Source organism: Microtus pennsylvanicus, chromosome 15 (genome assembly GCF_037038515.1).
Source record: "Microtus pennsylvanicus isolate mMicPen1 chromosome 15, mMicPen1.hap1, whole genome shotgun sequence".
Lineage (NCBI taxonomy): Eukaryota > Metazoa > Chordata > Mammalia > Rodentia > Cricetidae > Microtus > Microtus pennsylvanicus.
The window spans coordinates 2,824,246-2,851,034 of NC_134593.1; the positions used below are offsets into that span (position 1 = coordinate 2,824,246).

At 41.1% G+C, this 26,789-nt stretch overlaps 1 protein-coding gene across 13 annotated transcripts in view; it reads right to left on the bottom strand.

Annotated features, from left to right (window-relative positions):
- Positions 1-26,789, bottom strand: part of Usp54 (ubiquitin specific peptidase 54) — a 103,660-nt gene that overhangs the window by 34,197 nt on the left and 42,674 nt on the right. For 9 of the 13 annotated variants that reach the window (XM_075948940.1, XM_075948944.1, XM_075948937.1 and 6 more), the window contains exons 4-11: positions 15,483-15,617; positions 14,057-14,170; positions 13,849-13,931; positions 12,962-13,067; positions 12,710-12,856; positions 9,807-9,956; positions 7,350-7,518; positions 3,797-3,967 (exon numbers count right to left, since the gene is read on the bottom strand). In XM_075948940.1, coding sequence (XP_075805055.1) covers positions 3,797-3,967; positions 7,350-7,518; positions 9,807-9,956; positions 12,710-12,856; positions 12,962-13,067; positions 13,849-13,931; positions 14,057-14,170; positions 15,483-15,617 — 1,075 coding nt within the window. The remainder of the gene's footprint in view (positions 1-3,796; positions 3,968-7,349; positions 7,519-9,806; positions 9,957-12,709; positions 12,857-12,961; positions 13,068-13,848; positions 13,932-14,056; positions 14,171-15,482; positions 15,618-26,789) is intronic. The other 4 variants (XM_075948941.1, XM_075948939.1, XM_075948938.1 and 1 more) reach the window with 1 other exon arrangement.

Here is a 26,789-nt window from a genome sequence, read left to right on the forward strand (position 1 = left end):
CAAGTAGGTACTGGTTCATCAGCCCTTGTCAATTTTTCAAAGATAGATAGATAAATAAATAAATGTCATGAACCCACATTTTTCGTCCCACCCCCCCCCTTTTGGGGACAGGATTTCTCTGTGTAACCTCACCTGTCCTAGAACTCATTTTGTAGACCAGGCTGGCCTTGAACTCAACGTAGATCCACTAGTTTCTGCCTCCTAAGTGCTGGGACTGACGGCAACTACCACACACGACACTTTCTTCTTTTTTTAAATCTGAGGTAAGTGGATTTTATTTTGTTTACTTAAGGCAGTCTTGTTAGGGTCTTGCTTTTATTTTATACAGTCCAGGCTGGCCTTAATTCACAGCAATTCTGCCTCTTACACACTGGAATTAGAGGCATGCATCACGTCCACCTCCCACCCTCATAAACTGAAGTCAGAGTTTGCTTTTACTTATTTGGCAGCAGCTCTCACTGTATGTGGCTTTAGGATTCAGTTCTAAACCCTCTGCAAATGTGAAATTTAAAAGGTATTTCAATTTTGATTATTTCTCATTCTCATCTCCAACCTATGCTCTACCAAATCTGACTTCACTCAAACATACATAATTCCTTGTCAATAATCATTGAGAAACCCCAAGGGAAATCAATATTTTATGTAACTTTCCTGGCATCATGCCTGTAATATGCAAATGTATGAGTATGATTTATATTAAAGAAAGGTCAGATTCTGAAGAATACAATCAGCTATGCAACTGGAACCCAGAACGTGAATGAAGTTTGATGACAGGCTAAATAAAGATACTGCCCAGATTCTCAAATGCATGAAAGCTAACAAACTTATTTTGACATGTTGGTGTATAAAGAGCCTTATAGGCACTTAGGTTATCAGTAATGCAATGTGATGGATATTATTCTCAACCAATCGCCTCATGCAATCTTTTATTGCTTTTATCCATCTATTTGTTATTTGGGCCCAAGAGAAACACTGACAAAAAGAGAGAATCACCTACAGCAACTAAATGATACCAAGGTTAAACCACTAGGGATTCTACTGACCGTAAACTTAATACATACATCATTCCCTCACAGGAGTGGCTTCTCTCTGACTCACAGTGCCAGAAAGATAGCCTTACAAAACAATTGCACCTAACGCCATCTATACAACAGTCTTCAAGAGAAATCCATTGAGTCTGACGGAACTTCTAGGTCCAACTTATAAGAAAGAGGATGGAGGCAGTGGTAGTGTATACCTTTAATCACAGCACTCAGGAGGAAGAGAAAAGTGGATCTCTGTGAGTTCAAGGCCAGACTAGTGTACAAAGCAAGTTGCCTGACAGCCTGGGTACACAAAGAACTCTGTCTCAAAAAAGGTGAAAAAGGAATGAGCTAGAGAAATGGTTCAGTAGCTAAGAGCACTGAATGCTCTTCTACAGGACTCGGGTGCAATCCCCAGCATTCTTCAAGAGCTAAAAAGACAGCTCAGTGGTTAAGAGCATCAGTTCTCTTCCAGAGAATCCAGGCTCAATTCTTAGCACCTATACGACAGTTCATATCAACTCATAATTCCAGTTCTAGAGGCTCCAAAATCTTCTTCGGGCCTTCAGGACACTGCATGCATGAGGTGCACAAACATACATGTAGACAAAACACCCACATACAAAACAAGTTAAATTTAAAAAAAAAAAGACAGTCAGGCAATAGTGGTGGACACCTTTAATCCCAGCACTCAAAAGGTAGATGCAGGTGGGTCTCTGAGTTTGAAGCTACCCTGGTCTACACAGCAAGTTCCAGGATAGTCAGAGAAACACAGAAACCCTGTCTCAAATAATAAATAAATAAATAAATAAATAGGGGGAGGGAAGGAGGAAGGGTGGAAGGAAAGAAGGAAGGAAGGAAGGAAGGAAGGAAAGAAGGAAGAAAGAAGGAAGGAAGGAAGGAAGGAAGGAAGGAAGGAAGGAAGGAAGGAAGGAAGGAAGGAAGGAAGGAAGAGGATAGAGTAAAATGCTCAAGTACCATTAAAACTCAGAATCTGGGACATATACAAGTGAAACTACCTAGTTTTCCACCATAAATAGCAAGGAGAAAGCCAAAGGGGAAATATTCACACATTAAAGGTAACCTAACAAGGTGCAGTGGCATGAGTCTATAGTGTCACCAATGGAGATATTGAGGAAGGACAACCACATGAGCTCAGGACTTTCAGAACTGCCTGGGCAACATACTAAGACCTCATATCAAAATTTTAAAAATGAAGCCGGAGCCGGGCGATGGTGGCGCACGCCTTTAATCCCAGCACTCGGGAGGCAGAGGCAGGTGGATCTCTGTGAGTTCAAGACCAGCCTGGTCTACAGAGCTACTTCCAGGACAGGCTCCAAAGCCACAGAGAAACCCTGTCTCGAAAAAAAAAAAAGAAGCCGGGCGGTGGTGGCGCACGCCTTTAATCCCAGCACTCGGGAGGCAGAGGCAGGCGGATCTCTGTGAGAGACCAGCCTGGTCTACAAGAGCTAGTTCCAGGACAGGCTCCAAAACCACAAAGAAACCCTGTCTCGAAAAACTAAAAAAAAAAAAAAAAAAAAAAAAAAAATTTAAAAATGAACGAATAAATAAAGCCAGGTGTGGTGTTGTACACCTGTAATCCTAGCACATAAAAGGCTGAAGCAAAGGCATCTTGAGTGTGAGACCTACTTAAGCTACAAAACAAGACCTTGTCAAGAAAAAAAAAAGAAAGAAACAAGAATGAATGAATTAATTAATTAAATTAAGAAGTAACCTAAAGTCAGGCACTGGTGGTGCATGCCTTTAATCCCAGCACTTGGGAGGCAGAGGCAGGCGGATCTCTATGAGTTCGAGACCAGACTGGTCCACAGAGATAGTTCCAGGACAGCCAAGGCTACACAAAGAAACCCTGTCTTGAAAAACAAAAAACAAACAAAAAAAAAACAGTTACCTAAAATCACAGTCATCTATAACTTCAGTTACAGGCCTCAAACTCAGAGATCTGCCTGCCTCTGCCTCTTGAGTGCTGAGATTAAAGGCGTGTACCACCACTGCCTAGCCCAAGGACCTCTTTTGGTCTCTGTGGGCACCAGGCACACATATGGTACAAAGATATCCATGCAGGCAAAACATTCATACTTATAAAAAGAATAATTTTTAAAAAGATTTTTTTTAAAAATGAAGAGAATAAAGCATTGATCCAAAGGCTTCACTAATCCCCCAAATCCTTAGGCATTCAGATAATATTTCGTGCCTTAGCTATTCTATTTCCCATAACTTTCCATCTCAGTAGTCATTCACCATTCTTCCTTCTGTGCCCTGTGATGATGTCTTCCACTGATACAAGACTGATTAAAAAACAATTCGAGAATTTTTTGGTATGGAATGTACACTAAAAAGCAGGCCATCCTTTCTTTATTTGCACCTCTTCCTTCAGAAACCTAGTATGAGGATGAACAGGTATTTCCCACTCATAAATATACCTTCTCTTGAAGCCTTTCACTCAAAACCATGGCATGAAACATGGCCAGGAAGAAGACAAGGCAAAGGGGTTCTAATGGGATTAAAAGGACAGCAGGACAAAGTAGACTTAAGAAAATTACGTTGACAATAATATCACATGGTCCTTACTGATGTACTCCTATATGCAATCACTCAGAGCTACCAAGTTTCTTTGTATACTACTCAATTACCCAAATTCTGCACTTTTTAGCCTTGCATACTACTTACTATTTGCCCCAGTTTCTTTTTCTTGGGAGACTTTCTATGCAGGAATTGAATCAGGCAAGCGGAGTCCTATGTTAAGTCCCTACCTGTGTCCCGACTGCTCTGAGACATGGAATCATTCTCCACATTATAGATGACTGTCCCCTGAGAATCAGAAGAGAAGTGACTGACCACAGACTCATGGTGAGAATGTTTGTAGGGATAGCTCTCCGCTGAAGAATCTGTTCGAGTGTCACTTGAGATGGAAGGCTCCCTTCCTGAAGGAAGGAGGAGACACAGGGGAAAAAGTAAGGAGAGAGAGAACAGCGACAGAGATGAAGAAGGGAGATGAATGCAACAAAGACCCATAAAGCAAGAACCTCCTAGAAGGAAGGGGGAGAAGAATACACCACAGAGCCATTCTTCCCAACACCCATCTTCCAGGTAATCCAGACATACATACAATTCCTCCCACCCCTGTCCCTACCTTGCTGAAGCCCTCACTTTGCCTGCCACTGTGAAAAACTGTGGGGTTTTTAGAAAACCTATGGGGAAAGTGGAAGAAATGAAAAAGTTGTGAGACGTAAGATCTATATAGTTGGAAAGCCCCAGGCCAACCTGTCATGCAGCCAGCTGCTCACCTGTCTTAGAGACTCTCCTGTACTGTCCACACACCACTGCTCACCTGTCTTAGAGACTCTCCCTATACTGTCCACACACCAGCTGCTCACCTGTCTTAGAGACTCTCCTGTACTGTCCACACACCACTGCTCACCTGTCTTAGAGACTCTCCTGTACTGACCACACACCACTGCTCACCTGTCTTAGAGACTCTCCTATACTGTCCACACACCACTGCTCACCTGTCTTAGAGACTCTCCTGTACTGACCACACACCACTGCTCACCTGTCTTAGAGACTCTCCCTATACTGACCACACACCACTGCTCACCTGTCTTAGAGACTCTCCTGTACTGACCACACACCACTGCTCACCTGTCTTAGAGACTCTCCTATACTGACCACATACCACTGCTCACCTGTCTTAGAGACTCTCCTGTACTGACCACACACCACTGCTCACCTGTCTTAGAGACTCTCCTATACTGACCACATACCACTGCTCACCTGTCTTAGAGACTCTCCTGTACTGTCCACACACCACTGCTCACCTGTCTTAGAGACTCTCCTGTACTGACCACACACCACTGCTCACCTGTCTTAGAGACTCTCCTGTACTGACCACACACCACTGCTCACCTGTCTTAGAGACTCTCCTGTACTGACCACACACCACTGCTCACCTGTCTTAGAGGCTCTCCCTATACTGACCACACACCACTGCTCACCTGTCTTAGAGACTCTCCTGTACTGACCACACACCACTGCTCACCTGTCTTAGAGACTCTCCCTATACTGACCACACACCACTGCTCACCTGTCTTAGAGACTCTCCTATACTGACCACACACCACTGCTCACCTGTCTTAGAGACTCTCCTATACTGACCACACACCACTGCTCACCTGTCTTAGAGACTCTCCTGTACTGTCCACACACCACTGCTCACCTGTCTTAGAGACTCTCCTGTACTGACCACACACCACTGCTCACCTGTCTTAGAGACTCTCCTGTACTGACCACATACCACTGCTCACCTGTCTTAGAGACTCTCCTGTACTGACCACACACCACTGCTCACCTGTCTTAGAGACTCTCCTGTACTGACCACACACCACTGCTCACCTGTCTTAGAGACTCTCCTGTACTGACCACACACCACTGCTCACCTGTCTTAGAGACTCTCCCTATACTGACCACACACCACTGCTCACCTGTCTTAGAGACTCTCCTATACTGACCACATACCACTGCTCACCTGTCTTAGAGACTCTCCTGTACTGACCACACACCACTGCTCACCTGTCTTAGAGACTCTCCTGTACTGACCACACACCACTGCTCACCTGTCTTAGAGACTCTCCTGTACTGACCACACACCACTGCTCACCTGTCTTAGAGACTCTCCTGTACTGACCACACACCACTGCTCACCTGTCTTAGAGGCTCTCCCTATACTGACCACACACCACTGCTCACCTGTCTTAGAGACTCTCCTGTACTGACCACACACCACTGCTCACCTGTCTTAGAGACTTTCCTGTACTGACCACACACCACTGCTCACCTGTCTTAGAGACTCTCCTGTACTGACCACACACCACTGCTCACCTGTCTTAGAGACTCTCCCTATACTGACCACACACCACTGCTCACCTGTCTTAGAGACTCTCCTGTACTGACCACACACCACTGCTCACCTGTCTTAGAGACTTTCCTATACTGTCCACACACCAGCTGCTCACCTGTCTTAGAGACTCTCTGTCTTATATTGTTTTTTATGTTGCTTTAAAAGTTGACATACACATTGTTAGTATCTTTGAGGAATTATGGGGCTGTTTTCATTCTTTAGTGTGAATGTGTCCAACAGAAGGCTTTTCTCCAAACCCTTATCTAGATAAACACAATAGACAAATGGGCACTTGACTGAAGGAAGAAATAGAGTAGGTCCGGGTGAGGTACAAAACAGGAACCAGTGGTTGAACCTGGTATAAGCCCAGCACTCAGGAGGCTGAGGCAGGAGGATCACCATAAAATAGAAGCTGGCCTGAGCTACATAGTGAGTTCCAGGCTGGTCTGTGTTACATAGTGAGGCTCTGTCTCAAAAAAAACAAAAAAACCCACCAAATCAAAACAAAACAGCAGGAAGAAACACAGCAGACCAAACAGGAATGAGATGCAATGGGAGGGGAAGACTTTAAGGCAAGTACTTTCTCTTTCGAAACTATGCTAAGAGTCAGTTCTGCATCTTTACAGAACTCAAGATCAAACTACAAGGGCGATAGTTCAAATATCAGCCTCTGTGGGATACCCTGAGACTTTAGTGTTAAAGTTATTTCCATAGAAAGGCATTATGCAATTTTGAACAGTTGGCTTAGACTGGAACAACTGATTCATACACTGAGGACCATCACTTCTACATCTGGAATTTAAACAAAACTCTTTGATTTCCAAGGATTAGAATTATTCTAGTGCTTCTTAACAATTCATTAACCCAGGGACTGCTGAGATAGCTCGGCTCGGTGGTGAGGAACACTTTCTGCTCTTGGCTTGGGGTTCAGTTTCCAACACCCATATGGTAGATCATAACCATCCATAACTCCAGTTCTGGAAGATTCAACACCTTCTGGATTCTGTAGGCACCAAGCATAAACACAGTACAACATACACACAGGCAAAAACACTCACACATATAAAATAAAATAAATACATATCTTTTTTAAAATTCACTTAAGCCACTGTAACACTACTAGAAGGAATCAATAACCGTAACAATGTAACAAGGCTACTGAAGCATCCCTTATAATTTTATTTTAGGATCTTGATGCAAACAAGCATAGCTGCCTTCTCACTTTTGATTTGGGGCAAGCTGATTTCAGGCAATACACTCTTTGAAGCTGAAGAAAATGAAGCTTGATGCTAATTAGCTTTGCACAAGTTGGCACTTGTTTCTTACAATGTAATAGACCCTCTTCCTCCTAGCTAGACTATGAGCTGCTATCTGACTCCACGGGGTGGTGGGAGGGCTAGGCTGCTCACCTGAATCTTCACTATCGTAGCATGTCTTGGTGTATGACAGGAACTGAGCTTGGGGAGGCAGGTCCTGGGTAGACACTGGGGTACCCTGGGGATCTGCATAAAGCAGCAGCAAGGGCTGATAATGCCCTTTGATGCATTTGGTTACCACATCCTTCCATTTCGGACCAATCTGAGCCAGAAACACCAGAAGAATATGACAATTATGATTCATATACACAATTCAAAGCATAATTCCTTCCTAATGTAGTTTCTTTACAACAAAAATTAGGTAGAAAAAAAGATCTTAGATCTAAACTTAATGACTATTTATTAAGCCCCCTTTTAAAGAAAGCATTAAAATACTATCAGAGAAAAGAATGAATCCAATTAGCTTTATTTATGTGAACAATTAACTCAGTTTTGAAATATGCAAAAAAAAACCTCACAAAGGTGGACATGCTATGTGAGGAATCTAGGTTGCTTTATTAATCAACTTCTTTTCATAGACATTAGATTTAAGAGCTCACTTCAAATTTCCACTTCCACAATTTCATTCCTAAATATTAAAATCACCTTGACAAAGCTGAAAGGAAAATAGAAACTCTCTTACAGAGTATCTTAGAATAAATAACATTCAATTTTAGAGTTCACACATGGCAAGACATAAAATGCAAACTGCTTAAAATAGACAGTTTGAACCTCTCGGCCGTAGCCTTGTGATGGATTCAGCTCTGCAATCACAGTGGAAGAGTAACATAACAGCCATAGATTCATCCCCTCTTAAGCGTGAACCAGGCATTCTTAGGTGTAATTATGGCTTGCCAGCTAGACAACTAGCTAGTATGATAGTTTACTCAGAACGCACTTTCAGTAAGTTAAAGCTAAGTTGCCATTATTTAAATTAAAGCATAGTTTATGCTTCACATCCCAATCTTATTGTTTTGTAGGAATACTTTTCAGGTTAAAAAAACAAAAAAAAAAACCCTAATGTTCAAATAATTTGTTGTCCCTCCCCACAAAAGAGAATATTGAAATTTGACAAAGACTCTACTAGTGGAAGATTTTGCTTCAAATCTACATATTGATATGATTAGCATATCTACAGCAGCCTTCATAGCTTCTATTTTTTTATTAAATTTATTAAATAATTTATTAAATTTATTCATTTATTTTACATTCCAACAACAGTTTCCCCTCCCTCCTCCCCTCCCATTCTCTCCCGACCACCCTCCTGACCCTGCTGGTTTTATGACAAGTAGCTTCCTAACTGATGCAGACACCTAAACCATTTTATCCAGAGTCTTCTTTAGACAAGACCAAGTTTCTTGCTTTAGGTATCACTATAGCCCATCTTTCATGTTAACCTCTCCAGGGAAATGAGAATTGTGGGATAATTTTTATTTGTTTGTTTTGTTTGTTTTTCTTTGTAGCCCTATCTATCCTGAAACTTGATCTGTAGATCAGACAGATCTGCCTCTGATTCCCGAGTGCTGGATTAAAGGCGTGCACAACCACTGCCTGGAAAGGATAATTTTTAGTAGCCTTGAAACAAATTATCACCTATGGATAATGCCCCAAACTGAAAGTCCTCAACTCGGAGTTAACTACAAAAATCTAATTAGCTACATTACTTGTTCCCATTCCAATAAACCATTTAATAATGATGATGATTTGTCAATTATAAAAACAAACCATGCTGAATGTCTAGAGAAACTGAGAGAAAATAATAAAAGATATTCTGTCCCTATCTATTACAGAATTTTAAAACTACTGCCCTTACGTTTAACAGATAAAGTCCAGGTGTAATAGCTCTTACCTGTAATTTGGGAGGCTAAGGAAGGAGGACTTCTCTACGAGTTTGAGGCCAGCCTGGACTACATTTCGAGTTCCAGGCCAGCCTGGAATACAGATCAAAACCCTCCTTCAGAAAAAACAACCTACTGGGGCTGAAGAGATGACTCAGTAAGACTGGTTAATGCTCTTCTAGAAGACTGGAATTTAGTTCTCACAAACACCTGTAATTCTAGACCCAGGGGGTTCTGACCACTCTAGCCTCTGTGGGCACCTACACTCACATACCATACCATATACACAGACACGGTTTTCAAATAATAAAATTAGCCATGCAGTGGTGACACATGCCTTTAATCACAACACTCAGGAGACAGAGACAGGTAGATCTCTGTGAGTTCAAGGCCAGCCTGGTCTACAAAGAGAGTTCCAGGACAGCCAAGGTTACACAGATAAACCCTGCTCCCCCCCCCCCAAAAAAAACCCACAATAAATAAAAATGAAAATTAAATTAAATCTTTTTTTTAAGAAAAAGAAAAACAACCAATCCAAACACAAAGTATGTGTGTCTTACCGACCGCGTAGAGAATCACCATTCAAAACTATTAAAATAAAAACTGAGGAAAAATAAATATATTTTTTTAAATTTCAGTCACCAAATACTTCAAGATCCTTGCATATTCCTACCTCTTTGACATGAGCATCATCAAAATACATCCATTTTCGGATCTTTGTTTGAAAAAAGAATGTAGAATAATGTTTGCCATAGTAACAGATCATTCCTACTAAGTATAGTTCAGACTGTTTGGCCCGGTCATCTGTCACTCTGAAAAACAACTATAGGAAGAAAACAAAAAGAAGGGAAAGACTCATCACACAGTCAACCATCTAACATAATTCCTCAGCAGACTCCATCAATATTTCTTTTTCTTCTCCACCCTGAACAAGGCGACACTATGTATCTATCCCTGGCTGGTAGCTGCAGCCTCAGCCTTCTGCATGCTGAGACTATAAGCACACACTACCACACTAGCTCTTCCGTCAACATTTCTTTATTTTGTTTTGTTTTATCAAGATAGAGCCTCATGTAGCCAGACTGGTTTTCTACTCATTGTATAGCTAAGAATGATTCTGAACTCCTGATCTTCTGCTTCTGCCTCTCAAATGCTGGGCTTACAGATGTGTGCTACCATGTCCAGTGGCCATCAGCATTTCTTAAATAAAGACAGTAACTTGCTTTTCCCCTCAAGCTGAAATATTTTTGATAGTCCAGATTGTTTATTAGAAATGAACTGGAAAGGCATATGTTGGCATATGCCTATAATGCCAACCCAGGGAGGCTAAGGCAAGAGGATCATAAGTCTAAAGTTAGCCTGGGCTACATGCTAAGTTCAATATTTTCATTCTGAGGCATAAGAGAAGCCACAACAATTTCAAAACAAAACAAAAACCAGCTCTCAAGTTTCAATTTTTTTTTCAGCTCCTAGATGCTCAGCTCTGTCTCAAGTGCTAAGAGACACAAACATTTGAATTAAGGGATTCTGAACTAAGAATTGACCTGGATGAGAAAATAATCAAAATAATTAAATCAAAATCAGGCATGATGGCACACACCTATAATCCTTTATCCTTTACCTAATAGATAAAGAGGGATAGAGGCAAGAGTATTAAGAATTCAAGAGCAAACTAGGCTACATATCCCATTGTTATCCAGCTTGTATTATATGAGATTCTGACTCAAAGATTCTTTTTATTAAACTAGAAATAATATAGAATATTTAGACTGTAAAAAAAAGAAACAAACAAGAACCCTACTTTTAAGATCTTACTGTGTACAACCTTCAGTTAGATTCCTTGAGGAGATCCAAACTGTGACCCCAGACAGCTCATTTATTCTCAGGAGTGGCTATTTAAAACAAGAACACCCTCTCCTTGGTCATGGGACTGTCCCAGACAGAAACCAAAACAAAGGAAACCAGACTTTTTGGTTCCTCTTGAACTGAAGGAAAACATGAGCTGTCCCTATCATAAAGCTTAGAAGAATGAAACCTACTCTCACATTTTATTTCCCCATTCCCCAAAATAAATACACAGAAACCCCTAAGATACTAAATTATCATCTAAGCTATTTTATTACTGTCAGATACCAACCCCACAGAATGGTAATCTGGATTCAGGCTGGATTCTGACCCAATGACACTCAACATTCCTCAGGAACCTTGTAAAGTGACTTTCTGTTTGTCGGTGGGAAGTCATCACTTTCCTATCTGTTCCTACAGGCCTCCAGTCTCCAGAGGGAACTTCTAGCCCTCCATTAATGCAAATAAACTTCCAACAGATTAGACTCCATGCTAGCTCCCAAGCTGTTCCACTAACCGGCCTTCCTCCTGCTGCAACACAACCTCTTTTTTTTTTTTTCCAACTCAGTCTTTATTGACTGCTTCATTTGGAGACCACCAAACAAGTGGAGGGTGGAGGTGGGGAGGGAGAGAGGTCCTTTATGTATCAAGGACCCCAGAGCAACCCCCTCAGAGAAGAGAATAAATTTAGTTACAGAACTTATATGGTGGTGGAAAGGAGAGAGGGGTACGATATATACACAGGTTTTAAGGGGCTATTGGAGACCTGCAGCATCAGGGCTTGGTGACGCTGAAGAGGAAAATGGGGGCCAGTCAGCTACTCCGCTAACGGGTAAATCTCAATGGCCTCCACGAGGGGCAGAGCCTCCACTGCAGTTCACAACCTCTTTAACTGGCAGGGCTGTCCCACTATTTTTGCTGTCTTCTCTGCTTCCATAGCCCTGGCAATTGCCAGTCTGCCCCCTCCTTGCTTTTTCTCTCTGCTCCTCTCTCTGTCTTGGAGAGTAGCCAAGGCAGACTTACCCCAGATGCCTCGTCTATTCTCATTCTCTCTCTTATCTACAATAAAAAAACAAAAATCTTTCCCCCTCACAAGGGAGTGGCCTTGGTGATGGTCTCTCTGTTGTGTCCTCGCTGTGAATTTCCTATTCTTGGGCTCAAGCCACCAACTTCTACCTCCTTCAGTTCCCAAAGTCAAGACTTTGTTCCTTGCCGGGCGGTACTGGCACACACCTTTAATCCCAGCACTCAGGAGGCAGAGGCAGGTGGATCTCTGTGAGTTCGAGGCCAGCCTGGTCTACAAGAGCTAGTTCCAGGACAGGAACCAAAAAAAAAAAAAAATGCTACGGAGAAACCCTGTCTCAAAAAATCCAAAAAAAAAAAAAAAAAAGACTTTGTTCCTTTGACCTTACTATTTCCCATGGTTGAATACACTTCTCTGCACCATCCTGGTATAAACAAACAATAAACATCCCATGGAAACTAATTTTTTTTTTACCAATACCTAAGTTCTGCCCATCCTGTCCTTCAAGACAAAAATTGTGCCTTTTGTTTCTAAAAGGGTTCTACCATCCTCACAAAAGTGGTATGTGAGCATGTGCATGAGGCTCATGAATCTGCACACAGAAACGCAAGTATATCTGCCCAAAAATGCTATATTAGTTGCCACTTACAACATGCCTGTCTGTTCAGTGCTTGAACAATACAGAAATAAAGGTAGCTAATACATACATCACCCAGCTTAAGGCAGGTGCCCAGACTGTGGATGACATCCTCTGCCAAGTCTGAATGGTCTGAGTCCCAAACCAGTCCAATTGTGATAATCTGTGGCGCGTTCATCAACACACGGCGAATCCGGATCCTCTCCCCACAGTTGCTCTGAAATACACACACAGTGCTAGTTCAAACATTCTCACCTGCTCCGTGGCGATGCTATAAACCAGGGTTCTCTTTCTCATCCTAAAGTCCAAAGAGTTAACTCACCGGACAGTTTCGCAGGTCCCCCATGGTGCTGGCATTCTGAAGCAACTCACCAAACATACTTGGTGATGGTTTTTCACGTTTTTCCAGCATACAAATAGCCTGGTTACTTCAAGATGGGGAAAGGAAGGTAATAACAGATATTATACCAAGTTATGGCTAAACTAAAAAATAAAATCATTCATACAAACCCTAACTCAAAGAAAATGTCATTTTCTTTTTCTCTTTTTAAGAGAGGGTCTTATTTTGAGTTCTCTGTGGCTGTCTTGGAACAAGCTATGTAGACCAGTATGGCCTCCAACACAGAGAGGTCCACTAGTTTTCTGCCTCCCAAGAGCTAGGATTAAAGGTGTCATGTGCATGTGTGATTTTCATTTGCTGACTATATGACAATTCCATGCCCTGATTAACCTCAGTGTCATATAAACAAAGTGAGTCTCTCTACCTGTCCCCAAATCCCCGACTCTCCATTTCTCCTTCCATTTTGCTAACTATTAATAAGCCTAGGAATCTAGGAGTCTTGTAATATAGCACAGATTCAACAATAAGGATACATGTTATTTGGTGGTCCTCAGTTAAAACCCAATTAACTGAAGGTATACCTAACAGTACAATAAAGAATTCCATAAGAGCAGACTGGAAAAATGACTTGAATAGCAGTTAAGAGCAGTGGCTGCTGTTCCAGAGGACCCGGGTTCAGTTCCTAGCACCGAAATGTCAGCTTATGGCTGTCTGTAACTCCAGTTCCAGGGTATCTTATATTCTCCCTGACCTCTAGAGGTGCCAAGCACAAGCATGGTGCCCAAACATACATGCAGGTAAAACATTCATACATATAAAATAAAAATAAATGAATCTTAAACAAAAAAAAAAAAAAGGATGAAACTCACCACAGGGAAGTAGTGGAGATGTAGTGCACCATCTGGATGAAAGGCAGCGGGTCGGAGGTGGCGCCGCAGCTAGTGCATACACACTGGGCAGAGGGAGAAGCAAGGCAAGCAACCACATCATCAACTGCTCTGAAACCCATTTTACTCTACACCCCAGATAAAATGCTCTTCAAGACAGAGTCCAAGACATGAGGACTGATAGGTCTACCTGCTCAAACAAGGTCATTGCGAATTTCTGGTGAGAAATGCAGTGCTGGGCAGTACATATGTCCTCTTTGCTTTCATCCGCAATGTGGAAGTGAATTCTCATCAGCAGATTTTCCTGACAGGAAAATACAAAAGCAGTACACTTAAAAGCCAAATGGACAAATTGGCAAGCAATTCACCAAAAACCTTACTGGAGAGCAAGAATATCTCTAAATTTTGTTAACCTTTTTTTTTTTTTAAAGAAAAAAGAAAGAAAGACAGGCAGACAGATAAACACAAGAAATTATGAAAGCCATAGATCATTCAGATTTTACTTGTTTTACATAAACTTGGGTTTGGATATAACTCGATGCAATTTCATCACATACGGTCTTATAACCGCTGCCACAGTCAAGACACTGCAGAGCTGCTCCACGCTGCCTCTTCAGAGCCTTGTCCATCTACCATACTGCTAACTCCTTAATCACCAGCCTAGTCCTCCATATTTATCATTTTGTCATCTCAAGAATACTATATAAATGGTATTGTATAGTACATTAACTTTTTTTTCAACAAGGTTTCCTATATCCTAGGCTGGCTTGGGATTCACTATGTTACACAGGATAACTTTGATCTTCTGATACTCCTGTTTCTACTTCATGTGTGCTGGAATTACAGGTGTACATCTATGTCTGGTTTATATATTAGGGATAAGACAAGGCTAGACACATTAGGCAAGTACTCTACCAACTAAGCTACATCCTCAATCCCAGTAAATAAACTTTTAATAGTACATTTTCATTCAGCATTATTCCTATAACAACACCTTTTTTATTTTGCAATAGAGCTCCAGTCCTGCAGGGCCTCCACTGCAAGACCTAGTCTTAAAAAGAAATAAAGAGTTAAACTCACTATGAAAACCAGCCAATGACCCCCAATTCTTCTGAACTCTGTGTACTATTTATCCAATGTCAAAAGATTTTTCTGTGGCACTCTTGTGTGTCAGCACATTCATTTAGCACTTAGGAGGTGGGAGATCAAGGATAAAGTCACTAGAGCAATGTAACTGTTTAAAAGGAACATCACAGTCTCTACTTAATATTGTTAGGAAAAAAGAAGTTAATAAAAATATGGTGGTTCCCAAGAGGAGCACCATCAATACAGCATTACCAGGGAACTCTGCCAGACTACTGGATCAGAAGCTCTGGAAGTACAATTTGTACTTCAACATGCCTTGCTTCTCCTGAAGGTAAAAGCCACTGTTTTATGTAGTAGCAAGCATTAAACTACACCAAACCTGAAGGGAAAAAAAATCATAAAGCTACTAGGCAATTCCCATTGCAGTAGTAGACTCTAGACCTCTGGTCCCAGTGCAGAGCAGGGCACAGTAAACGCCATCATAAAATAGTCCCTGACAGAGACCAAGAGGGCACGAGGGCAGCACTTACAAAGCACTCTGCAGCATCGTCCATGATTCCCAGCTGGAAGCGCTGCTCATCCTGGAAAGTCTTTGCCAGAGCACTGCGGAGAGTGTCAGAGGGAAGCACTTTTTCACTGCTACATTGAAACTGGTTAAAAATGCCCTGTAGGGAGGAGGTTAGACAAGAAGAAAAACACAATACTGTTATTAAGCTTCTGTACATCCTAGTCTGCTGTACTGGCATCACTATGCTGACAGCCATGGAAACAAGATACATTCAGCTAGTTATTAAAAAAAAAAAAAAAGCCAGGCGCAGGTGGCGCGTGCCTTTAATCCCAGCACTTGGGAGACAGAGGCAAGTAGATCTCTGCGAGTTTGAGACCAGCCTGGTCTACAAGAGCTAGTTCCAGAACAGGCTCCAAAGCTACAGAGAAACCCTGTCTCGAAAAACCAACAAAACAAAACAAAAAGACTAAAAATCAGAATGAGGACAATATCTCTACAGTAGATCTTGCATCTGAGTGTGATGTCATCAAGAACACATTAGGAGAGCCCATTGTCAAGACTTAATGTAATACAGTTACAATACTTCCTGAGACGGAAAAGATGTGTAGTTTAAAAAGAGTAAGCTACATGTAAACAGATTGGCAATTATTCTTTGGGAGAATTACTTCTACTATGGAACTTAGCCCTCTTTTGTATTTTTTTTACAAGACTGTCAAATTGTCCAAACTGACAAATAGTAATAGCAAGCCATGTACATGTCCATACTCCCAGCACCTGAGAGAATGAGGCGGAAAGATGAAGAATGTGAGGCCAGTCAAGCGTGGTGACTGGCACATGCCTTTAGACTTTTTCTTTCGCACTAAACCTACTTTCAGTAAAATAATAGTAATAATAATGAAAAAATACAAAACCCTGTGTCTTCCACCCAGAAATAAGCACTCCATTACGTTTACTTCTAGTTACTTCTTTGCAGTACTTAGGCCAAAAACCTTGAAAACGCTGGTCTGAGAACTCACACCCTGTCAGTCGTACTTCTACATTCAAAATACATTTAGACTGCATGCTGCTCACCACCCCACCTCCTGCCAACTCTTCTCTTCACTGGATGATTGGAACTTTTTCTTTTTTTTACTATTTTTAAGGTTTAATTTTCATTATTTTATAATATGTGTGAGTGTGGGTATGTACAATGACACACAGGTACGAGTGGAGCCAGAGGTTTTAGATCCTTGAAGCTAGAGTTAAGACAGCTGTGAGCCACCTGAAGTAGATTCAAGGAATTCACTGAACTTGAGTCTTCTAGAAGAACAACTTACCTGTTTTTTTCAACCCAACTGCAACCATTTCTTGAACTAAAGCATGTCTCCAAGGAAATATACAATAGGCTCAAAATAGTAGTCAGATGATTTTAAAAAGTGAAATAAAATTAGGTTCAAAACATAGCTCAGGTGGCTAACACGCATAACGCCCTGGTTTGGATCCGAGCATTGCACAACCCAGGCGCTGTAGAGCATGTCTGTATACCACTGTTCCAGACGAGGCGGGAGGATCAGAAAACCAAGGCTTGAGGTCATATTATGCTACATAAGACCCTGCCTCAAGAAGAAGGAAAAAAAGTAATAAAATCAAACGTTATTCCTTCGTTGAAAACTCTCCAAAGATTTCCCATCAGGTATACGATAAACCCAAATTGAAAATACTACATTTTACTTGGCCTACAGATGTACTTCTGACTCACCCACACCGGTCATACGGGTTCTCGCTACATTCCACAACTATCTGTATGACTGAGACCTGGGGACTTTGTACTTGTATTCCTTACCTGAATCAAGCTTTCTCTTTGTGCAGCTTGGCCACTTACTTCCTACAGGGTTTTATGCAAGCATCACTTCTCAGTACAGTAGCTCCTGATCAACCTACTTTAATTGCGGGCTCTGGGCCAGCACTCGGGAGTCAGAGGCAGTGGAAGGCAGATTTCTGAATTTGAGGCATGGTCTTAAGAGTGGACAGCCAGGGCTACACAGAGAAACCAATCAAACAACAACAACAAACCGTGCAAGCTCTCTTTTCTTAAATCCCCACCATTCCCTGTTTTTTCTCATCACACTTAGTATTATTATTTCATATTGTAGTTAAGAATGCAGAAGTGTGAAAAATAAGTTTTTATTCTTTTATTCTTTGATATTCTATCAGTACCTAGAATGACACTAATATATAAAAGGCAACAAAATGCATGTTTTAAATGAATGAATCAATCAATCATGTGATATGGGCAGATCTCATGAAAGGAGAATAAAAGAACTTTGTCTTTTCTCCTTTAAAAAGAATAGAGAAATCATACAGAAAAGCTGAAAACCTTGAGATAACACAAATTGTTAAAGCAAATGGAACTAAGTTTGGCTTTGTTCATCTTGAAATTAAAGTTTTTTTCATTTCACCTTTTCACTAGCATCTTTTCATATATGCTAAATATTCTAAAGCCACTCAAGCACAGATTACCATGTAACCTATTATTTGATTACAAACGATTCCCTACATTGTGGAGAAGGCAGGGCCAGTAATACACAGTATTACTTAATAAGTTCTAAAGGAATCTACTGTAATTATTCCAAGCTATTTTGAAGCAACTTAGGATCTACATAGAAGAAAGGCATGGCAGAACTTTCCATAGTTTGTTGCTGGAAGAATAAGCATGCCTGTGAGAAAGCTCTTAAACTAGACCAAGAGAAAAGACATAGGTCTGCAGTTAGACAATGGGATATCTGACTAGTGACCTCAGGAATGAAGAGAAACAAGAAAGAAGACAACTGGGAAAGCAATGACTACTACTACAAATCCCAGGGTGGCTTGGGCCTGACAGCCTAGAGATTTACTGGGAAAAAGTCACCCGTTTGGCAAGGCTTGTACTCACCAGCCAGCTAATCTTCTCACTATTCCTGATAAGGCATACTTCTAACAAAAACCACCTCCAAACAAAAGGGCCAATGAGATCTGAGTCTCCGGAATCTAATCTAGCGTGTGTGCAGGCAGATATGTGCAAGGAGATATATCAGAGGTCTGATATAATTTTCAACTGCTCTCCATCTTGATTTTTATTGAGGCAGTGCCTCTTACTGAACCTGGGTCTCACAGATTCAGCTAGACTGCCTGGCCAGCAAGGATTCCTAGGGATCCTCCTGTGTGAGCCTCCCCAGCACTGGGATTACAGGCATTTACTACCATGACTTTTTTTACAGGGTGCTGGGAATCCAAACCCAGGGCCTCCTGCTTGAGTAGCAAGCAGTTTACCAACTGAGCCACTTTCCAAGTTCCAAGTTTCTAAAACCAGTTCTAAAGCAACCAGGAAATTACCTCTAAAACAACTCTGTAAAAATTAGATATTTGCAAATTTCAACCTCTTTAGTCTTTGGTTGACATTCCTCAGAAATTAAGGCATAATACTCCTAAGGCATTGCTATTGAAATTTTATTTTCTCCAATGCATAGCAGAAATTACATACCAACTTAAGAAAAATAAATAAGTCATCTGGGTCCCATTGTAATGACTGGAACTTGTAATTCTAGTAACCAAGAGACTACAATGAATTTGAGGACTACAATGACTACAAGGACTACATTGAATTTGAGGTCAACCTGAATCACAAAGTGAAACCCTGATTCAGGAAAAGAAAGGAGGGAGGGAGGGAGGGAGGGAAGGAGGGAGGGAGGGAGGGAGGGAGGGAGGGAGGGAGGGAGGGAGGGAGGAAGGAAAGAAAACAGCTACTTGTTTTCTATGTTCTGTGGTTCAAATGACCCTATTTATGAAAGGTGAGGTTCCATCCGAGAGATGACATAATGAAGAGAGTGGAGGACGTAACTCAGTTAACAAGAGGAGTGTTTGTATAGCATACACAAAGCCTGGAGTTCAAGCCCCAGTACCATATAAAAACAAGGCATGGTACAGTATGCCTGGAGCCATACAGGGCTCAAAATTCCCAAGAATCAGACACTGTGGCATATGTCTATAATCCCAGCACTCCAAAGAGGCAGGATTACAAATAGGGCCCAATCTAGGACACATTGCAAGATCCAGGCCAACCTAGACAACACAGTAAAATCCTGAATCAAAAATCAAACAAGGGCCAGGCATAGAGGCACACACATTTAATGCCAAACTTCAGAGCCAGAGACATAAGCAGGTAGATCTCTGTGAGTCTGAGGGCAGCTGGTCTATACACTGAGTTCCAAGACAGCCAGATCTACATAGACACTGTCTCAAAAAGAGAGGAAGGAAGAAAGTAAGGAAGGAAGAGGGAGAGAGGGAAAAGGGGAGGGGGGCAGGGAGAGAGAACAACAAAATCAAAATAAGGACTGGAAAGATGGGCAGTGGTTAAAAGCGCTTGATGTTCTCATCACTCGTGTAATGGCTCACAACCATCTGTAACCACAGTTCCAAGGGATCCAATAGGCAAGCACATCGTGCACCTATATGCATACAGGTAACTAACAAAATTTAACCCAATCCTCAACTTTCTTAGATAATTTGGGCAAGGTTTTTTGTTTTTATTTTTTGTTTGTTTTGTTTTTCGAGACAGGGTTTCTCTGAAGCTTTGGAGTCTGTCCTGGAATTAGCTCTTGTAGACCAGGCTGGCCTCGAACTCACAGAGATCCGCCTGCCTCTGCCTCCTGAGTGCTGGGATTAAAGGCATGCGTCATCACCGCCCAACTGGGCAATTTATCTAACTTCTCTAGATGTCAGTTTCTTTCCATTTTAAGAGAGTGAAGAATAGTATTTATCTCTCTCAGTTAGTTAAAGAAATTAATGGGAAAAAAATAACACTACAAATATTAGTCTAAAAAATAACATATAGATTAGCATGTATGTATGTGATATGTATATATACATATGTATATTATAATATGTATTTATGCATGTACACATAGATTAGGCTTATGTCCGACAATAGTAACTGCCACCTTAGTGTCAGATATTCCTATTTTAAGTTACTAAGCTGCCAGTCTGTCACTGTCTTATCCTGAAGTAGCCTGTCAGATGCTTCTACTGAGCCAATGACTCAGTTTCTGAGATCTGAGCAGGAAGGAAGGTCTATTTTATTTTCTATTCTGCTGTTCTCATTCAAGAAAGACAGATTTTAGCCCAGCTTAGTAGTACACACGTTTAATCCCAGCACTCAGGAAGCAGAGGCAAGAGACTTCTGTGAATACTAGACCAGTTTGGTCTAATAGTTCCAGGTCAGCCAGAGGTCCAAAGTAAGACCCTGACTCAAAAATAAATAAAATTTCAAAAAGGAGAAAAAAGAACAAAGAAAAAGAAATAAGGCAGGTTTTCCAAGATTAGGATCTGAGCACAGAAAGGAAAGGACTAAGGTCAGAGCTCTGTCTGTACCCACAGTGGATGGGCAACAACAGATCTGGCTCTTGTACCAGCAGCATCAATGTCTCCATGTTGTATTCTTTTCTCATCTCTTAATTAATTACACGGAGCTTTCCCCCCCACATTGAGTAAAGGAATGTGTTTCAAATGCCTTTGACTGAATCCTCTATCTTTTCTTACTTTAATTAACATCAGCCTTGTTCTGCTATGGCTAGGGAGAACTCGATTAGGAAGGAGCAGCCTCAGCCTTCCTAGCTTGCATCTGTGGAGCTGTAACTCTACAAGAAGCTCAAGCACAAAGCCCCTCTGTTAGAGCAGCACACTAACCCCTGTGTGTCCCTCTCACATGAGCACAGGGGCTGGAACGGGCCTCCTCCTGTTCCCTTTCTCACCCCCCACCTTTCCCAGAGGGTGATCCTGTTCACACCAAAGAAAGCCAAGAACATTTAGTTCAGCAGTAAGAACAGGTGGCAGTACCAATAAAGAACAAAAACTGGTATTATTCCAATTGCTGGATTCTACAGCAGGGAGAGAGAAAGGACAGGAAGAACTCAAACCCAGGAACCATCTTGCCTTGTGGGTTCCTAACAATTCCATTTTGATAGGCCAAAAAAACACAACGCCTATCAAGGTTTCTGTCTACAGTCATGTAGGAAACTAAAGGTCCTTTTCATTTATGAAATAGTACATTACTTCTTATCTGTTAACTATTTTCTTGGATGTAGGACAAAAGCAACAAGACTTTAACGACTAGAAGCAGGTACTTCCCCACCCATCTTTCCTAAATCAAGTAGAAGACAATTCTGTACACATGAGCACGTAATTGATCTGGATTAGCAAAAAGCCATGTGAATAAGACAGAAGTGTCATGAAGACAGAACGTCTTTGTGTTTTGGCATTTACAAATGCAGCTGCTGCTTAAGTCTTAAAACACACGCCCTTGCTTTTAAAGCAGGGAACAGCTTGCTATTTCTCTCTCAGAACACCCTAGCTTTACAGCTAAAATAATTTTTTTGTGGATGCTTCTGCTTGTTTATTTCTTTCCTGCCTATATGACACTGAGTGGCTTTCTCAGGCTTCCTTGTCACACTGGCCCTCCTGGGGGAGAGAAGCCACCCTCCTGCTTGGGGGAAGTAGACACCTCAGACAAGAAAGTCTATCTATGCCACAGATTCTACCAGACTCTGGGATAGTGATAGCAGGAGGCTGCATGTCACCACAGTTTAACTGTAGCCAACTAGCAGGTCTCCCTGAGCGATGCCACGGAAGCAAGTGTCCTCACGAGCTCTGGTGTGCTGTGTGCCTCTCCTCTCCAGGGTGGCACAGAGAAGGCATCACATCCTTCTCTTTTCTTCGCAGAGGACTCCAGAACCATTTCAAGCTCACCTTCCATTTCCCAGGAAGGTTCCACAATGCTTGCTGTTTTTCTCAGCATGGCATTTACCCCAATAATTGGCACACATGCCTCATGAAGTGGCCCCTCAACCCTGGAGTTCCAAAGTGAAGACATCTTGAATTTTGCAGGCAAACTGATGGAGCTAGAAAACATCATTTTGAATGAGTTAACCCAGACACAGAGACAATTATCACATGTACTCACTCATAGGTGGTTTTTAAACATAAAGCAAAGAAAGCCAGCCTACAAACCATAATCCCAGAGAACTTAGACAACAATGCAGACACTAAGAGAGACTTACATAGATATAATCTACATGGGAAGTAGAAAGTAGAAAAAGACAAGATCTCCTGAGTAAATTGGAAGCATGGGGACCTTGGGGGAGGATTGAAGGGAGGAGGGGAGAGGCGGAGAGGGGAGCAGAGAAAAATGTAGAGCTCAATAAATATCAAGAAAAAAAAGAAGACAGGGCAAGATCATATACATATTTAATTTTTTTTCTTTTTTGGTTTTTTCGAGACAGGGTTTCTCTGTAGCTTTGGATCCTGTCCTAGAACTAGCTCTTGTAGACCAGGCTACCCTTGAACTCACAGAGATCTGCCTGCCTCTGCCTCCCAAGTGCTGGGATGAAAGGCATGCGCTACCACCACCTGGCCATACATCTTTCATTTTGTAGCACTCTAAATGTCAACAAAAGATTTTTTTCACATTTTGTTATAGAAAAATCTTAAATACATCAAGAGCAGACGGAATAACATGGCCAGCTTCCATGTGTCAATAATGGCCAGTCTGTGGCTAATTTATTCCATTCATGTTGTTTGCCTGTGTATGTACCCTACTCCAGATCATTGGGAGGCACATGCCGGACATTTTTCACCTAAATATATTCCAGAATAAAACTCTAAAAAATAACTTTTTCTTAAAAAAATGCCTATACTATCCTCTAAGTAGCGTAATAAAAATTCCTTGATATCAGCAGATAACCATCCAGTTCAATAAAGACTCTTCTTCAAGCAGTGCAAGTTCTTTTTTCTATGTAGCCCAAACAAAATAACTTCCAGCTCACTATATAACCAAGCTGGTCTCAAACCTACAGCAATGCTCTTTGCTAAGCCTCCAAGTGCTGGAGTTGCAGGCATGTACCATCAGGTCCAACTATAAAAATATTTGATTCACCTTTAGAGAACAAGGAGAACAACTGGCTATTGTGTCCTCTGGGATTCTCTCCACTTATAACTAAAAAGAGCTACCTTCCAGACTTCTTAAGTAGAAAAGGATCCACAAATCCTATATTACTACTTCTTTGTCACATCTACGGGTGATCTTAAGCCTTTGTTTATATTCAACTGACATTGCATATTAATATTCAATATTTTGGTCTTTTGGTCTTAGAATGGAAAATATAAAGATCATTAAAGTCACCTATCACACTTATCCCTGCTGCCAGTGCAAACAGACATTTCCATACACACCAAGACAGAAACAGAGGGGCAAAACTTCAAGATAATGAACACAGACAAGGAAGGGCAAGAACATAGTACTGCTTCTAGTAAGAAATTATAAACATTTATACAGCACAATGGTCAATTTACTAACTTTGTCGTAACAAAAGATGACGGTCCTCACAGATTACCAACATTATTTGAATCAATACCATATCCACTTATAGCACTGGGGGAATTAAAGGGCTCTTGTGGATAAGATTCTAAGTCTATATTAAGTTTAGACTGTCATAAATTATGGAAAGGAAAGAATTAATCATGATCTATTTTTTCTCTTGCAGTTATACCCTTTTATTTGATTAAAAGGTGGGATCTGACCTCCACATTTTAAAAAGGGTGGAATTCAGTTTAAGTTACTGAAATTATCTCGATGGTAAAATCAGCTGAAGATATTTAGAACATCCACAGCCTAGGAGGACTTAAGAACAATGACTAATCAAAACACAACACAATCTTGTTCATATCCATAGGTAATCAAAATAAGGAAGCTAAACACAAGCAGATAGTAGTTAGAATAGACCAAGATTTACTTCCTCGTGTGTAGACATTTTTACTAGCTAAGATTTCTAGGGAGAAAACTACAGATCTAATTTCCAGCTTTAAATTGTGTAGGATAATAGGTTTCCTCTCTAATATTAGTCATGAATAATAATGAAAAATCTTTCCATTGCTATAGTCTAGAAAAAAATGGATTGATAATGAACAATGAATCATTTCTCAGATCACTTTATTTCCTGGGTTAATCGTTCGGTATTAAAAAAGAATGCCACATGGTACAACTCAAAAGATATTAACAAATTTTTCCCCTAAATTCTCAAATTTGCCACAGATAAACAGTCTACTCACTCTCTTAATACAGAAGGTTCGAGCGTCTTTTAACACAAAACCTGCTTCCTCCTATCACCCAACCCCATTAGGCATCCTCCAGCTTTTATGCTATATTCTAGGATTCTTTTTATTTTATTTTATTTTTATTATTGTTTTTCAAAACAGGGTTTCTTTGTGTAGCTTTGGAGCCTGCCTTGGAACTCACTCTATAGACCAGGCTGGCCTCGAACTCAAAGAGATCCACCTGCCTCTGCCTCCCGAGTGCTGGGATTAAAGGTGTGCACCATCACCACCTGGTGGATTTTTTAAATCACTAATTGAAAATTTAAATTTAATCAATCAAAGCAACATTCTTCTTTGACTATGACAAAAAGTACTCTGCCCTACATGCTGGCACTGTAAAAGCTCTCATACAATCCCTGGAAGAAGAACAAAATCTTTGTACATATTAAGAACAGAGGATGGATTTTCTTCCCAGAACAGAGACAGATGAATATGCCAACACCAAAGTTAAAGTTATGCCCTGTGGACAGGGAGCAGGAGCAATCCAGCCTGAGCAATAAGATCTCTGGGCTTGGGGGCTGGAGAGATGACTCAGTGGTTAAGAGCATTGCCTGCTCTTCCAAAGGTCCTGAGTTCAATTCCCAGCAACCACATGGCGGCTCACAACCATCTGTAGTGAGGTCTGGTGCCTTCTTCTGGCCTGCAGACATACACACAGACAGAATATTGTATATATAATAAATAAATAAATAAATAAATAGATAAATAAATAAATATTTAAAAAAAAGAACTCTGGGCTACAGGTAACACAAAAAGTCCTTAATCATAATAGATGGGAATAGGTTGGGTTTTGAAATGAAACAGTAATTGGTACAATGCAATCTTCTATTTGTTAAATCAGACATCAAGGTTCAGAGTAAGCAAAATGATCCAATGACACTATCAATTCTCTCTTTTTAACTAGTTATTTGTATGTGTGTATGCATGTGTGTGGGTGGGTACAAGCACACCAGAGCAAATGGGTGGACGTTGGAGGATAACTTGCAGAAGTTGATTCTCTCTTTCCACCATGTGGGTTCTGGTGAGCTCAAGTCTTAAACTTGATGACCAGCACGCTTATCCACTGAGCCATCTTGTAGATAGAAATTCTTTAAAACAAAGGTTACTATCAGTAATTTGCATGTCAGAACAGTTGAAATTTATAGATTTAATACCAATTAACATAGGGGGGAAACTATATATTTCAGTGTACCAAAAGAAAAGAATCATATAAATATTATATGCAAACCACCATAAAGCAATCAGAAGCACTGGCTACAACACACAACTGGTGAAGCTCAAAAGGCACAAGAACACTGACAGATGCTGAGGGATGGGAGAAAACAAAAACAATAAAGCATCAAAGCCATGGGATGAGCACTCTGTCAGCCGCTAGCTCACAAATACCAATATGGAGACTTATTAATTAGGAAAGCATGGTCATTAGCGTAGGCTGGTCCCACTAGCTCTTATAAACTTAAAATAATCCGTTTATATTAATCTACATTCTATTGTGTAGCACTACTGCTCTTCCATCTTGCATTTCCTGTTTCCCCTGTGTCTCCTGGCATCTCCCAAGCACCTAGATTTCTCCTCCTTTTCTTTCTCTCCCCAGAAATTCCACCTATACCTCCTGCCTAGCTATTGGCTGTTCAGCTTTCTATTACACCAACCACAGCAATACTCCTTCACAAAATGTACAAATATCTCACAACAGGAGGTAATGCAAGGTAAAATTCTGTATCCAAAGAAAGAATGGGGTGTGCAAGCCAGCAAGACTTAGAAGACAAATCCTTCGTGTAAACATGGGATATAGAGCTGACTGGCTACTGATTCATCTAGAAAAATGTTAGTAAGTTTATTTTGTGTGTCATTATGTGTCTGTGTGTGTGCATGTGCAGCTTTTATACAGGCTTAAAAGTGAACAATTTGTCAGATGATGGTGACACACACCTTTAATCCCAGCACAGAGCAGTGCTTTAATCCTCAGCAGGGGCACTTAGATCTCTAAGTTCTAAATTCAAGGCCAGCCTGGACTACCCAGAGAAACGCTACTGCTAAGGACACGTTTGTGTCCATGTTCCTGCTGCAGCTGGGGTCTGTGATGATGTTCATGGCCCCAGGTTATCACAGGGGAAAATAGGAACCATCAACGTTGAAATCCCGGCATTGGGGTGCATGATATGAA